Source organism: Thamnophis elegans, chromosome 14 (assembly GCF_009769535.1).
Source record: "Thamnophis elegans isolate rThaEle1 chromosome 14, rThaEle1.pri, whole genome shotgun sequence".
Lineage (NCBI taxonomy): Eukaryota > Metazoa > Chordata > Lepidosauria > Squamata > Colubridae > Thamnophis > Thamnophis elegans.
Window position 1 is genome coordinate 10075503 of NC_045554.1, and position 14400 is coordinate 10089902.

General features: G+C 44.7%; 2 protein-coding genes across 2 annotated transcripts in view; one reads left to right on the top strand and one right to left on the bottom strand.

The window, feature by feature from the left end:
• IFT140 (intraflagellar transport 140) overlaps positions 1–14400 on the top strand; it is a 100890-nt gene that overhangs the window by 53083 nt on the left and 33407 nt on the right.
• Positions 1–14400, bottom strand: part of TMEM204 (transmembrane protein 204) — a 34383-nt gene that overhangs the window by 11402 nt on the left and 8581 nt on the right. The window contains exon 2 of the mRNA XM_032230433.1: positions 4158–4313. Within this exon, the coding sequence (XP_032086324.1) occupies positions 4158–4313 (156 nt within the window). The remainder of the gene's footprint in view (positions 1–4157; positions 4314–14400) is intronic.

A 14400-nucleotide genomic window follows, 5' to 3' on the forward strand; every position in this document is an offset into this window, starting at 1 on the left:
CAATGGGGATGTTGCAGTATCCTTCCCCTGGAGTGGGGAGGGAATGGAGATTTTACAGCATCCTTGCCCTGGAGTTGGGGGGAAATGCAGATTTTGCAGGATCCTTCCGCTTCCATGGGCACCAAGCCAAAATGTTTGAATCCCACCACAGTCTCAAGGCCTGCTTCAGAGGGTGCAACGCTACAAACACAGCACCTATTGCGCAAGGCGTCCCATCGTTTTCTGGACTTCGCAAAGCTGTGATTCTGGAAACCAAAGCTGCTTTACCAAGTTGTAGACAGGGGCTGCATTCGCACCCTTGGCTCAAAGCCCATCTACTTCGCGAAAACCTGCCCTTTGCGTTTTATCCAGGTGAGATGCAAATACGGCCAAGGGATGTCCTTTCTTTTTGTCCCTTCATTCAGATAAAGCCCAAGTTCATATGTGAATATTTCCATTCTGTATCTCAACACAAAAGGCCAATTTAAAAATCTACACCACTCCCAAGTAACATATGGAATATGTTACTGGAGTTTATCGGCTTTGTTCTGTCCAATAAACATTTCTCAGATGTGGATTTTGAACAAGCATTCCAAGACTGACCCCAGCAGAATAAGGAGAGAAATTGCCAAAATAGTTGGATTTGAAGGTCGGCATGCTGTACCATGCTGCAAAGACTCACGCGAGTCCCTTGGACTGCAAGGCGACCCAACTGGTCAGTCCTAGAGGAGATCAACCCTGACTGCTCTTTAGAAGGCCAGATCCTGACGAGGAAACTCAAAGACTTTGGCCACCTAATGAGAAGGAAGGACTCCCTGGAGAAGAGCCTCATGCTGAGAACGATGGAGGGCAAAAGAAGAAGGGACAACGGAGAATGAGGTGGCTGGATGGAGTCACCAAAGCAGTCAGCGTGAGCTGCAATGGACTCCAGAGGATGGTAAAGGACAGGAAGGCCTGGAGGAACGTCATCCATGCGGTCACAATTGGTCAGACACGACTTCCAAACTAACAACAACAATGCTGTACATATTGGAGACATTAGATTTCTTTGCTTAGATCTGGTATTTTTTACATCAGGTTGTTTTTCAGTGGCTAAGATGTATCCGACTCTTCACGACCCCATGGACCATGGCACAGCTGGCCCTCTTGTCCTCTGTTGTCTCTCCCCTTTCTCTCTCTCTCTCCCCCTTTCTGTCACTCTCTCTTTCCCTGTCTTTTTCTTTCTCTCTTTCTCTGTCTCTTTCTCTCTCTCTCCCTTTCTCTCTGTCTCTCTCTTTCCCTCTTTCTCTGTCTCTCTTTCTCTCTCTCTCTTCCTTTCTCTCTCTCTCTTTCTCTCTCGTTCTCCATCTCTGTCTCTTCCTTTCTCTGTCTCTCTTTCTCTCCCCCCTTTCTCTCTCTCTCCCTTTCTTTCTCTCTCTTTCTTTCCCTGTCTCTCTCTGTATCTCTTTCTCTGTCTCTCTCTCCCCCTTTCTGTCTCTCTCTTTCCCTCTCTGTCTCTTTCTCTCTCTCTTCCTTTCTCTCCCTCTCTATCTTTCTCTGTCTCGTTCTCCATTTCTGTCTCTTCCTTCTCTCTCTCTCTTTCTCTCCCCCCTTTCTCTCTCTCTCCCTTTCTTTCTCTCACTTTCTTTCCCTGTCTCTCTCTGTATCTCTTTCTCTGTCTCTCTCCCCCCATTTCTGTCTCTCTCTTTCCCTCTCTGTCTCTCTGTCTCTTTCTCTCTCTCTTCCTTTCTCTCCCTCTCTATCTTTCTCTGTCTCGTTCTCCATTTCTGTCTCTTCCTTCTCTCTCTCTCTTTCTCTCCTCCCTTTCTCTCTCTCTCCCTTTCTTTCTCTCACTTTCTTTCCCTGTCTCTCTCTGTATCTCTTTCTCTGTCTCTCTCCCCCCTTTCTGTCTCTCTCTTTCCCTCTCTGTCTCTCTGTCTCTTTCTCTCTCTCTTCCTTTCTCTCCCTCTCTATCTTTCTCTGTCTCTTTCTCTCTCTCACCCATTTTTCCTCTCTCGCTCTCTCTGTCTCTTTCTCTCTCCCTCCCTTTCTCTCTCTCTGTCTTTCCCTCTCTCTTTCTCTGTCTCTCTTTCTCTGTCTCTCTGTCTCTTTCTCTCTCCCCCCTTTCTCTCTCCCGCCTCTCTCTCTTTCTCTCTCTCTCTCTCTCTCTCTCTCTCTCTCCCTGTCCCTCTCCCCTTTCCACTCCCAGTGCTGAGGATTTCAAGGTTCAGCTTGCATAACAGGTAACAGCAGGCATTTCCTTCTCCTGTGTCGGGAAATCCTGGCGCCCTTCTGTCTCTCTCTGACTGTGTTTAAAACAGACTGCAGCCTAGGGGAAAAAAAATCTCTGGGCTAAAATTAGCAGCCCCGATAGAAGAAAGGCACACGGCCGCTCTCTTGTACTGTTTTTCAATGAAACAACAAATCTAAACCCAGCCAAAATGCATTTCCTCTCGGCGGAAAAAAAAAAAGAGAGAGAGGAGCAGAGCCCGGACAGCGTGGCGGGCAGAGCCAGTGGGAAGAGAAGCTCAGGCTGCTCTTGATGGGAAGGAGCAGGGAAATGGAGGCAGGATTTCTAGTAATACAGAACACGAGAGCTGGAAGGGACTTTGGAGGTCTTCTAGTCCAACCTCCTGCTCAAACAAGAGACCTTATGCCAGTGTTTCTCAACCTTGACGACTTTAAGTCCTGTGGACTTCAACTCCCAGAATCTCCCAGCCAGTGCAGCTGGCTGGGGGATTCTAAGAGTTGAAGTCCACAGGACTTAAAGTCGCCCAGGTTGAAAAACACTGCCCTATATGGTTCCAGAACAATCATTGTCCAGTCTCTTTTTTTAAAAAAAAAGCAGACCAGTGGGTAGCTCATGGTACTCCAGTGAATTTGACCCTATATTGAGGTCAGTGGCAATTGGTTTTACCGTGGAGGTAGTCCTCAGCGTATGGCCACAATGGAGCCCAAAATTTCCCTCGCCAAGAGAGACAGTTGTTAAGTGGGTTTGGTCCTATTTGGCGACCTTTCTTGCCACTGTCGTTAAGTGAATCGCTGCAGTGGTTAAGTTAGGAACACGGTTGGTAAGTGAATCTGACTTCCCCATTGGCTTTGCTTGTCAGAAGGTCTCAAAACGGGGTGGGGGGGTCATATGACCCTGGGATATTGCAATCGTTGTAAATAGGACAGGGGGAGAGGGAGAGACAGAGAAAGAGAGACAGAAAGAGAAAGAGAGAGACACACAGAGAAAGATACAGAGACAGTGAGAAAGAGAGACAGAGAAAGAGGGGGGAAAGGGGGAGGGAGAAAGAGAGTCAGGGAAAGAGAGACAGATAAAGAAAGAGAGAGAGAAAGAGTGACAGACAGAAAAAGAGACAGGTAGAGAGAGAGAAAGGAAGAGACAGAGAGGGGGAGAGAAAGAGGGAGAAAGGGGGAGAGAGAGACAGAGAAAGTGAGAGGCAGAGACAGACAGACAAAGCAAGAGACAGAAAGACAGAGACAGAGAGAAAAAGAGACATGGAAAGAGAGAGAGAGAAAAGGAGAGAGGGGGAGAGAGACAGAGACAGAAAGAGAGAGAGAAAGGGAGAGAAAGAGAGACATGGAAAGAGACAGAGAGAGAGAGAAAGGGAGAGAGAAACACACACACATACACACACAGAGTAAAGCATCATAGCATGGTTGGTGCTCACAGCAGCCTAGATACACATTTATTTAATTGTCTTGAAAAAGAGACCAAAAATTCTCAGTCACCAATACTTTAGAGGAACTCCATCATAGCAGTAGACTTATATACCGCTTCATAGGGCTTTCAGCCCTCTCTAAGCGGTTTACAGAGAGTCAGCATATTGCCCCCAACAATCTGGGTCCTCATTTTACCCACCTCGGAAGGATGGAAGGCTGAGTCAACCCTGAGCCGGTGGGATTTGAACCGCTGAACTGCTGATCTAGCAGTAGCCTGCAGTGCTGCATTTAACCACTGTGCCACCTCGGCACCTAAGTTCTCCCCTGCCTCCATTTTTTTTTATTTTTAAGTGGAGAAGGAACCGGGGGGGGGGGGTCATCCTTTCTAGGTCCACCGCAGATGTAGCTATGGACAGGATCCCTACCCACTTGTGCCACGCTTTCACCTAATTGGAAAGCTCTTGAACAGGGAGCCCTTTGGTTCCTCCCAGTCGAGGCAGTTTTCATCTTTTGCAACCGAAGGTACTCACTGGCAAGCTGGAACACGGCAGCAATGGCTTCTTCCCACCATTGGGTATCCTGGGAAATGATGGGCAGCTCCACCAATCCCAACACGAAGAGGAGCTGGCCGGCGGTCAAGGCGACGGTGGCAATCAAATTGCAGGCACGCATCATATCGAATTGCACTGAAACAATGGTGAGAAAGAAACCTGTTAGCAGGGGTGGGGCTTTCCCCCCTTTTTTAAACTCAAAAGGGTGCTCTGAAAATCAGGGCCTAGACACAGGTAGTCCTCGACTTACGACAGTTCATTTAGCAACCGCACAAAGTTTCAACGGCTCTGAAAAATGTGACTTACGACCATTTTTCACACTTATAACCGTTGCGGCGTCTGCACGATCAGGTCGTTTACGTTCGGATGCTTGGCACAAACTGATTCACATTTATGATGGTTTGCAGCGTCCTGGGGTCACGTGATTCCCTTTTCGCCAGCTTCCGGCGAGCAAAGTCAATAGGGGAAGCCCGATTCGCTTAACAATCGTGTTACTAACTTAACAACTGCAGGGATTCGCTTAGCAACGGTGGCAGGAGAGGTGGTAAAATGGGGCAAAACTTGCATAACAACATTCTTGCTCAGCCACGGACATTCTGGGCTAGATTGTGGTCGTAGATTGACGGCTGCCAGTCTGGTAAAACCCGTTGGTGCTGACCTGATTATTGGGACAAATTCAAAGGGCTCTGTGTGTTGCCCACAGGTTTTCCAGATGTGCCTATCGGCAGGCCACAATATGCCAAGAACATCGGTTTGTATTGGTGTCCTCTGACTTCCAGCCAATGGAGAGATGGACAGTAAGAAGAGCGGAGGTGACATAATGAAGATCAGAATACTACAAAGACACTGGGATAAACAATTGGGTCTATAATTACATCAGTACAAATTGCAGCATTTAGGGTGTGAATCGAATCTCGGGTAACCTGGCCAATGGGCTACTGAAGAATTCTAAGCATGCCATAAGTTATCCGCTCCCTGTGAAGTGTTGTAGGAATTGATGTGCTGGATTACTAAGGATAACTCAGAGATTTCTTATTGGTCAACCTCCGTGTTTAAAAATTAATCTATAATACCATGCAAAATCTGCCCTGCCACATACATTGGACAAACTAATAGGAGAATAAATGCACGCATCGCAGAACACAAGAACGCAGTCAGAAAAAAGAAAAAAACTTCCTCCCTTTTCCAGCACTTTAAAGCTACAGGACATGAAATTGATTTTGAAGGAACCAAATTAATCTCCAAAACAGAACACTTCAACAAGAGAATAATTATGGAAGCTATTGAAATAGAGAAACACCCCCACAACATGAATAAACGTGACGATACCTCCCGCCTACTAGACATCTGGAAACTAGCCCTAGTCAACAAAGGAACCCCACCCACCACCCAGCTCATTACAACACAAAACAACAACGGGCACACAGCCAGTACCTCAGCCACACAGGATGATACGAAACAGCCGACCAATCTCTGTCCTTTGGCTCGTCACAAGAGACCATCCAGACAGAAACCCAATATTTTTACTGTTTCCTTTTTGTTTCAGCACAAATACAACGTGTGTGTGTGTGTGTGTGTGTGTGTGCGCGCGTATATGTATATGTGTGTATATATTCCAGAGTTATGCTCGAACACACACACACACACACACAGATATATATATATATATATATATATATATATATATATATATATATATATATATATGGCTCTGTGTGTGTGTGTGTATGTTCGAGCATAACTCTGGAATGCCTCAAGCAATTTCAACTAAGCTTGATACACAGATGACTTACTCTCTGGAAAAAAATATTGTGGGCGTAAGACACCCCTATAGCCCCTCAGTCTGTGTGTTCTGTTAAACTACAGCTTGCTGTGCTGTAAAATGGCTTCTACTGTACTGCTGTAAAATGGCTTCTAATGTGCAACACAGTGGAATTGCCATGGTAACGGCTTCACAGTATTCCACAAGGGGGCTCCCTCTGGTAAGGGGGAAAATCCAACATTGGAAATTAGGTTTGATCCGGACATTTTCCCCCTATAAATAAATACCCAGGCAATGCTGGGTTATCGGCTAATATAAATATAAAAAATAAGAGGGGTAAAGACTGCAAGAGCTCTGTATCTATATTATCCCGATCTCCTTCCAGGAAAATCACAAATAAAATGTGAAAGCTGGGATTTAAATGAGGTGAGATACAAATTGACATTCCACACACACCCCTCTTCATATTTGGTTCTGTGTTTCTATTCTGAAATATTTCATAAATATTTAAACTACAAAATATAAATGACTCTCTCTCCCTGAGGGATATTTAACCGAAGCTGTGGAACCGGGAAGAGTCGAACATGGCTTTTGTAACTGAACAATGGCAACAACAACAATATCATCCGATCGCCTAGGCAGACTGGTCAGGCATATTTTTTTGGACTTCCTAAAAGTTGCACTTTTGGGAATCATGTCCATGCCCTGAGAAGCATGAACATGGCATCTCCAAAGGATAATATTCGTGTTTATTTTGAAAAGGAGACATTTGTAAGGCAAATTTCCAGGCATTGTTCCAGAGGTTGGACATCTCCTGTCTGAAATCTCACACGTGCGTTTCTGTTATCATCGTTTCTATCCCTCATGTTGCTCACTGTTGGGACTTCAGGGGCTAATTTAAGAAATTGGAAGTTTCCAATTTCTGCATAAATGAATCGTCTATACTCTACCTACCTACCTACCTACCTACCTACCTACCTATCATCCATCCATCCATCCATCCATCCATCCATCCATCCATCCATCTATCTATCTATCTATCTATCTATCTATCTATCTAAATGGTTGTGTTTTTTCCAGCATAATTCTGGAATGCCTCAAACAATTTCAAACTTGGTACACAGATGACTTACTCTCTGGAAACAAATACTGTGGGGGTAAGATACCCCTAACACCCCTCGTGTCCGTGTGTATGTGTGTGTTTCGGCATAACTCTGGCACACTGAAATGAAAAGGACTGAATTATATCTATAGTGTCAAGTCACAGTACTTTTAACAGTGATAATGTGCATTTTGGATTCACGTTTTGTTAAGATAACAGCCTGTTGTGCCTTAAAATGGCTTCTACTGTACAGCACAGTGGAATTGCCATGGTAACGGATTCGCAGAACTCCATGAGGGCTCCCTCTAATACAGGATTGGGATAACATCAGGGGTGGGTTGCTGCCGGTGTTACTACCAGTTCGCAAACCCCCGCGCGTGCACTGTTCAATGTAAATTGTTCTTCGCGCATGCGCAGAACAATTTACAGTGAACAGTGCACGTGCAGTCACTAAAAACCAAAATGGCGGTGACCAGTGGTGACGAGGGAACCGATTCGCGGCCGTGGCAGACCTGGGATGCTGCTAGTTCTGTGAACCAGGCCTGAATTTCACAACAGGTTCGGCCAAACTGGGCCAAACTGGGAGCAACCCATCTCTGAAAGACATACCCAGGCTATGCTGAGTTATCAGCTACTCCCTCATAACGAAGGAAGGAATCATCTCACGTAACAGTTCATTGTTTCGTAACAAAATCATTGGTACACCATTAAGTATTTTCACAATCCATGATGCATTATTGGGGTGATATTTCTTAACCTTTCTCCCCGGAGCAAAATGACACATACAAATCTCTGTGGAAATGAGGAGAAGCAAGGAGACTACTGTTACGGAAAGAATGGTGGCAGCAGCCAAAAAAGCCAATGCAATCCTAGGTTGCGTTAACAAAGGAGTAGAATCAAGATCATGTGAAGCGTTAGTAGCCCTTTATAAAGCCTTAGTAAGATCACGCTTAGATACTGCATCTAGTCTTGGTGACCATATTATATTGGCAGATAGACTCAAATTTTTCCTTAACAAATTTATACACTCTGATCAGAATGGCTTCCTGCCGTCAAGGCATTTGAAAGACAATGTCAGAATTATTTTGGATGCCTTAGAATATTATGAAGCTCGGCCAGATAAACAAGTGGCCTTTATGTTTCTTGACGCACAAAAGGCTTTTGATCGGGTAAATTGGAATTTTATGTTGTCACAACTAGAAAACATGAAGTTTGGAGAAAGTTTTTTAAATGCAATTCGGGCAATTTATGTACGACAAACCGCGACAATATTGGTAAACGGAGAAGAGGCGGGTGACATTGTGATTGGTAAAGGCACAAGACAAGGATGCCCGCTATCCCCCCTACTGTTTATCCTCACATTAGAACCCCTTCTTAGAATAGTGAGAAGCGATACGCAAATTAAAGGGTTACGAGTTAAAGCTCAGGAATTCAAGGTCCAGGCTTTCGCCGATGACCTTGTTTTTATCCTGGAGGACCCTATGGCGTCTGGGATACAACTTTTATGTAAAATAGAAGAGTATGGTAGGATAGCGGGGCTACGTATAAACAAAGAGAAGACAAAACTGTTAATTAAAAATATGACTCTGAACCAGAAAAGGGAAGTACAAAGCCTGTTAGGGATCAACATGGCCCACAAAGTACAATATTTGGGAATTTGGCTGACGGAGAGATGTTCCTCTATCAAGGTAGATAACTATATGAAATTGCTACAACAGGTATCCAAAGATATGACTAATTGGAGTAGCAAACAATTGTCTTTGATGGGCAGGATCGCGACAGTCAAGACATATGTATTACCAAAATTTTTGTTTTTGTTTCAAACGGCACCAACTAAATTGGACAAATTTTTTTTTAAATCCTTGGAGACAATAGTGACACAGTTTATATGGCAAGGCAAGAAAGCACGAATCAAAGCCCAAACTTTACAAAAACGCAGAGAACTGGGAGGCTTCGGAGTACCCAACTGGGAAGCATACTATAACGCAGCAATCATGACATGGGTGAAAGATTGGGTGATGTTGAATAGAAGGCGCCTATTGGCTATAGAGGGACATGACCTCCCCCAGGGATGGCATGCCTCCCTCTGGCAAGAAAGAGACACTCCCCATAGGTACTTCATGGGACATTATATTCGGAAGATTTTGATGGGGGTCTGGGAAAAAATGAGGAAAAAATATTATCTTAGGGTTCCGTGTTGGTTGGCACCATTAGAGGCCTTAACGCATCCGAGTTTATTTAATTGGACAAGAAACATAACATATAAAGATATCATGACAGAAGAGGGCAACATAAAAACAAAGATGGAATTAGAGCAACAGGGCAGGAATTTGGAATGGTGGGAATATTTACAGGTTAGAAACAGGTTTAAAAGTGATAAGGCACGTTTCGGGATCTACCCAAACCCTCAGGGGCTAGATAAGATCTTGTTTGGTGGAGACAAAAAAATGTTATCGAAGATCTACCAATTTTTGACCTGCCAAGATACTAATGAAGAGATGGACAAAAGCCTTCTAACAGTATGGGAGAGAAACCTAGGTTATGAAATTGAAATGGGCAAATGGTGGGATCTATGGAGTAAGACCATTAAACTTACAACATCTACTGCATTCAAAGAAAACATATACAAGATGGTTTATAGGTGGCACTTCCCCCCAACGAGGTTAGCTAAGATGTTTCCTGGGTTATCTCCATTGTGTTGGAAATGTGGAAGAAAGGATGGCACATTCTACCATATTTGGTGGTCCTGTACTGAGGTCACGAAATATTGGAAAAGGATTAAAAAATGGTTAAAAGAGGTTACCGGGGCAAACATTGAATGGAGACCTGAGAACCTGTTACTAAGCATCAAACCAGATAACATAAGCAGTTCAATATGGCATTTGAGCCTGCATATAATTGTGGCCGCAAGAATAACCTATGCACAATTTTGGAAATCCACCACTATACCGCCGGAAGATGCTATAATTAAAAAGATCTACGAATGTGCAGAAATGGACAGAATGACGGGTTGGCTGAGGGACAAAGGAGAAACAGAACATTACCTTAGCTGGAACCTATGGTATATGTGGGCGACTAGGAGAACAGCAGGGACTTAAAATGGGGAAAGTTAACATAGGTACCGTAATAGATCCCTGAATCTTGCAATGAGAAGATGTGGCTTAGAGACCTAATAATGAGGAAAGAAAGAAAAACTGGGCTGTGAATGACTGTCACCGTGGGGGGGGGAGGGGGGGTTGTATGTTTAAAACGGCATTTGTATCTGTATGTTTTACTTTATATTGTTATGTATGATTTGTCTTGCTTATGTCGTTGTATTTATGTCGCTGTATTGTTTTTTCTGTTTTTTAAAGGTAATAATGTTTAATAAAAATTATATTTTAAAAAAAGAAAAGATGTAAAGACTCTGGAAAGAGTGCAGAAGAGAGCCATAAAGATGATTAGGGGGCTGGAGGCTACAACATACGAAGAATGGTTGCTGGAACTGGGTATGTCTAGTTTGATGAAAAGAAGGACTAGGGGAGACATGATAGCAGTCTTCCAATATATGAAGGGGCTGCCCCAAAGAAGAGGGAGTCAAGCTATTCTCCAAAGCACCTGAGGGTAGAACAAGAAGTAATGGGTGGAATCTAATCAAGGAGAGAAGCAACCTAGAACTAAGGAGGAGTTTCCTGTCAGTGAGAACAATCCATCAGTAATTGAAGTTGTGAATGCTCCATCACTGAAGGTTTTTAAGAAGAGACTGGACAGCCAATGGAATGGTATAGGGTCTCCTGCTTGAGCAAGGGGTTGAACTAGAAGACCTCCAAAGTCCCTTCCAACATGGGATGGCTTAATCTCTCTGCTTCAAAAGCACTTAATGCCACTTATGTGGATATAATGTCTGGTCTCTTACATGAGAGCAGTGGCAGCTGATTCCTAAGCCAAAATAGCTGTGAGCTCCTAAATCATCCAGCCTATTTACCGGACCTAAATTGGCTTTTCCCACAAGAGGAAAGCCTATATGTGCGCAATGCTTGAACATGAGCCGGTTCATCAAATCTACCAAACCGTCTAGAAGAGGTTCCACCAGTGGACCCGGAAAGCAGGCCACGCCTACAGAAGAGGTTCCAAAAATTTTTGAAACCCACCTCTCTCTCTCTCTCTCACACACACACACACACACACACACACACACACACAGACTCAGAGAGAGAAAGAGAAAGAAAAAGGAAGAAAGAAAAAAAGAAAAAAAAGGAAGAAAAAGTGAGAGAGATGAAAGGAAAAAAGGAAAAAGGGACAGAGACACAAAAGGAAGGAAAGAGAGAGAGAGAGAGAAAGAAAACACATGGCCAGCAAGCCACTCCCACCAGGTCACATGGCCGGCAAGCCACTCCCACAAAGGAGGCCACACCCACAGAGTAGTTCGAAAATTTTTTGAAACCCACCACTGTCTGAAAATTACACCTCCCCGGATAATAAGTCCAATGGGCTTCTGAGCGCATGCACTAAAATAATCCCTCCCCCCAAAATAAGCCCTCCCCGAAAATATTGCAACACAGCAGCAGCCGTGGGGTGACCACGCTCGCCACCTCCTGCACCTCAAAAATAATAAGACCTCCCCAAAAATAAGACCAAGTGCTTATTTCAGGGGTCAAAAGAAAATAAGACCCTGTCTTATTTTTGGGGAAACACGGTACTGGTTCGCCCGAACCAGTACGAACCGCCAGCAGCCCACCTCTGGGTTAAGGCTTTGAACCAAGAGTGGCAAGAACTAATTTTAATTCTCTCTCAGTCATAGAAGCTCACTGTTTTTCAGCCTACTACTTCCAGAGTGGCTATTGTGGGGGGAAACAAGAAGGTGTGACACATTCATTACTTCGCACTTCAGAATAAAAGTCTGGATATATAAGTAGGTAGGTAAATAGGTAGGTAGTATAGGGACGCGCTGGCTCAGTGGCTAAGACGCTGAGCTTGTCGATCAGAAAGATTGGCAGTTCGACGGTTCGAATCCCTAGCGCCACGTAACGGAGTGAGCTCTCGTTAATTTGTCCCAGTTCCCTCGCACATATGTGCTAGTCGTTCCTGACTCTGGGGGGCGGTGCTCATCTCTGTTTCAAAGTCGAAGAACCAGCGCTGTCCAAAGACATCTCCGTGGTCATGTGGCCGGCATGACTCAACACGGAAGGGGCACGGAAGGCTGTTACCTTCCTACCAAAGGTGATTCCTATTTTTCTACTTGCATTTTTTACGTGCTATCAAACTGCTAGGTTGGCAGGAGCTGGGATAAGTAACGGGAGCTCACTCTGCTATGCAGCACTAGGGATTCAAACTCCTAAACTGCTGATCTTTCTGATCGACAAGCTCAGTGTCTTAGTCACTGAGCCACCATGTCCCGGGGGATTACCTTTAAGAAACAACAAATTTGACATCTTTCCTTTACATTCCCCTTTTGAACAAGCCCCAAATCCTTTTTTCATGCAAATGGAAGTTATATTTTTAAAGTCCTGTAAGCAACGTCTGAAATTATGTCGGGATTTCGGCAGGCACATGGTCCTAAATTGTGGTTTGTTTAACTGTGGCTTATGGAATAAAACATAACTGAAACTGTGTTTGCCGAATAGTTAAACCAGAAGCTAAGTTTAAAAACTTGCAATGTATGGCTGTGAAGGTTGGACCATAAGGAAGACTGAGCGCCAAAGAATGGAGGCCTTTGAACTCTGGTGCTTGCGAAGACTCCTGCGAGTCCCTTGGACTGCAAGGCCATCAAAGTGGTCAGTCCTAGAGGAGATCAACCCTGGCTACTCTTTAGAAGGCCAGATCCTAAAGGGGAAACTCAAAGACTTTGGCCACCTAATGAGAAGGAAGGACTTCCTGGAGAAGAGCCTCATGCGGGGAAAGATGGAGGGCAAAAGAAGAAGGGGACGACAGAGAATGAGGTGGCTGGATGGAGTCACCGAAGCAGTTGGCGTGAGCTTAAATGGACTCCAGAGGATGGCAGAGGACCAGAAGGCCTGGAGGAACGTTGTCCATGGGGTCGCGATGGGTTGGACACGACTTTGAAACTAACAACAACAAAAAGTTTAAAAATCAAAACTGGGTGACTTCACACAACAGCCTTAAGTTAGAAATAAACAAGCCATGTAATGGCCTCAGATTAAGCCACAGCGAAGCAGGTCTTAATAGAGAAACCAAGATGAGCTACTGGAAAAAAAAAATCTGGGCTCATCCAAAGTTTGAGTCCTTACAGAAGGACCAGTTTTGGTCTTGGAAAGTCAATTTCTTTTCCCTTTTTGGTCTAAGAAGACATGAACCTCCAAGAACTCTTAAAGTTTTGGAGAACTCCTTTGGTTGTTTTTTTTTTTTTTAAATTTTGGCCTGGCTGTTTTCCAAAGCTTCTGAGACGTGATTAATAAATCCCAGCATTATCTGGTCTGCTGCCTCTGTAAACATTTCTTTCTTTCCCATTCCCACACAGAGAGAGGCTGGCCTGGCTCCCCTCTCTCCCCTTCTCCCCTCTCCGCCTGGGAAATGTCCCTCTGTAAGTCATATAATTCAACTGGACAGGTGTTTATATTTAGCACTCCCTGCAGATCACGTAGCCCCTCTTCGCTCCGGGACCTCTTCCCTCTTCTTGAACGCTTGACCCAAAGAGCTATAATAAGGCCAGCCAGCCTTGCCTTCACTGCTCCTCCTCGCCCAAGTTTGTAGGAAACCAGCTTTCCATCCCCGGCTTCTTTCCTGTGTCTTTTGAAAGGAACTTTCACGCCCTTGGCACTTGGACGCATTTTTTTTCCTATCCTGCGGCTGCTGCTTTCAAAATCATCCCCAGTATCGTTCGACGTATGGCCACAATCGAGCCCGTTGAGTTTATATTTGCTAAGTGAGAAATTTCTTCCCTGCGTTTTGTCCTATGTGTTAGGATTCTCCTTGCTGTTCTGAGCGAGGCTTCCCAAGAGCAGGAAGCAAACTCCTTGTCCCGGCAAAAAAAAAACCCTTTTATTAATTGACTGTGAATTCTGCTCATTCACCTCCAGCAAAGTCTTTCAAAGGAAGATTTACAGTCACAGACCTTATTTGGCTTGGAGAGCTGCCAGGCCGATATCTGCACAACTTGGCCAGGAGTCTCGGAGAGTCACGAACCAATTAAGCGAACTCATTGTCACCTGCAAACTCCACTCCCCTTTCGCTCCTCTTTTATTTCCTCTGGGAGGGGCCATTCATCATCCACCTGTGGCTTTACTCCTAAGTCAACCCCTGTTCTTTAGCCGTTCTCTTCGTCTGGCAACTCTGTGCACACTGGGAACAGGCTCCAGCTGTTCATCTGCCTCACTTAATGTCTGACTCTGAAGGCAGCTGATAACTGGCATACGGCCCTG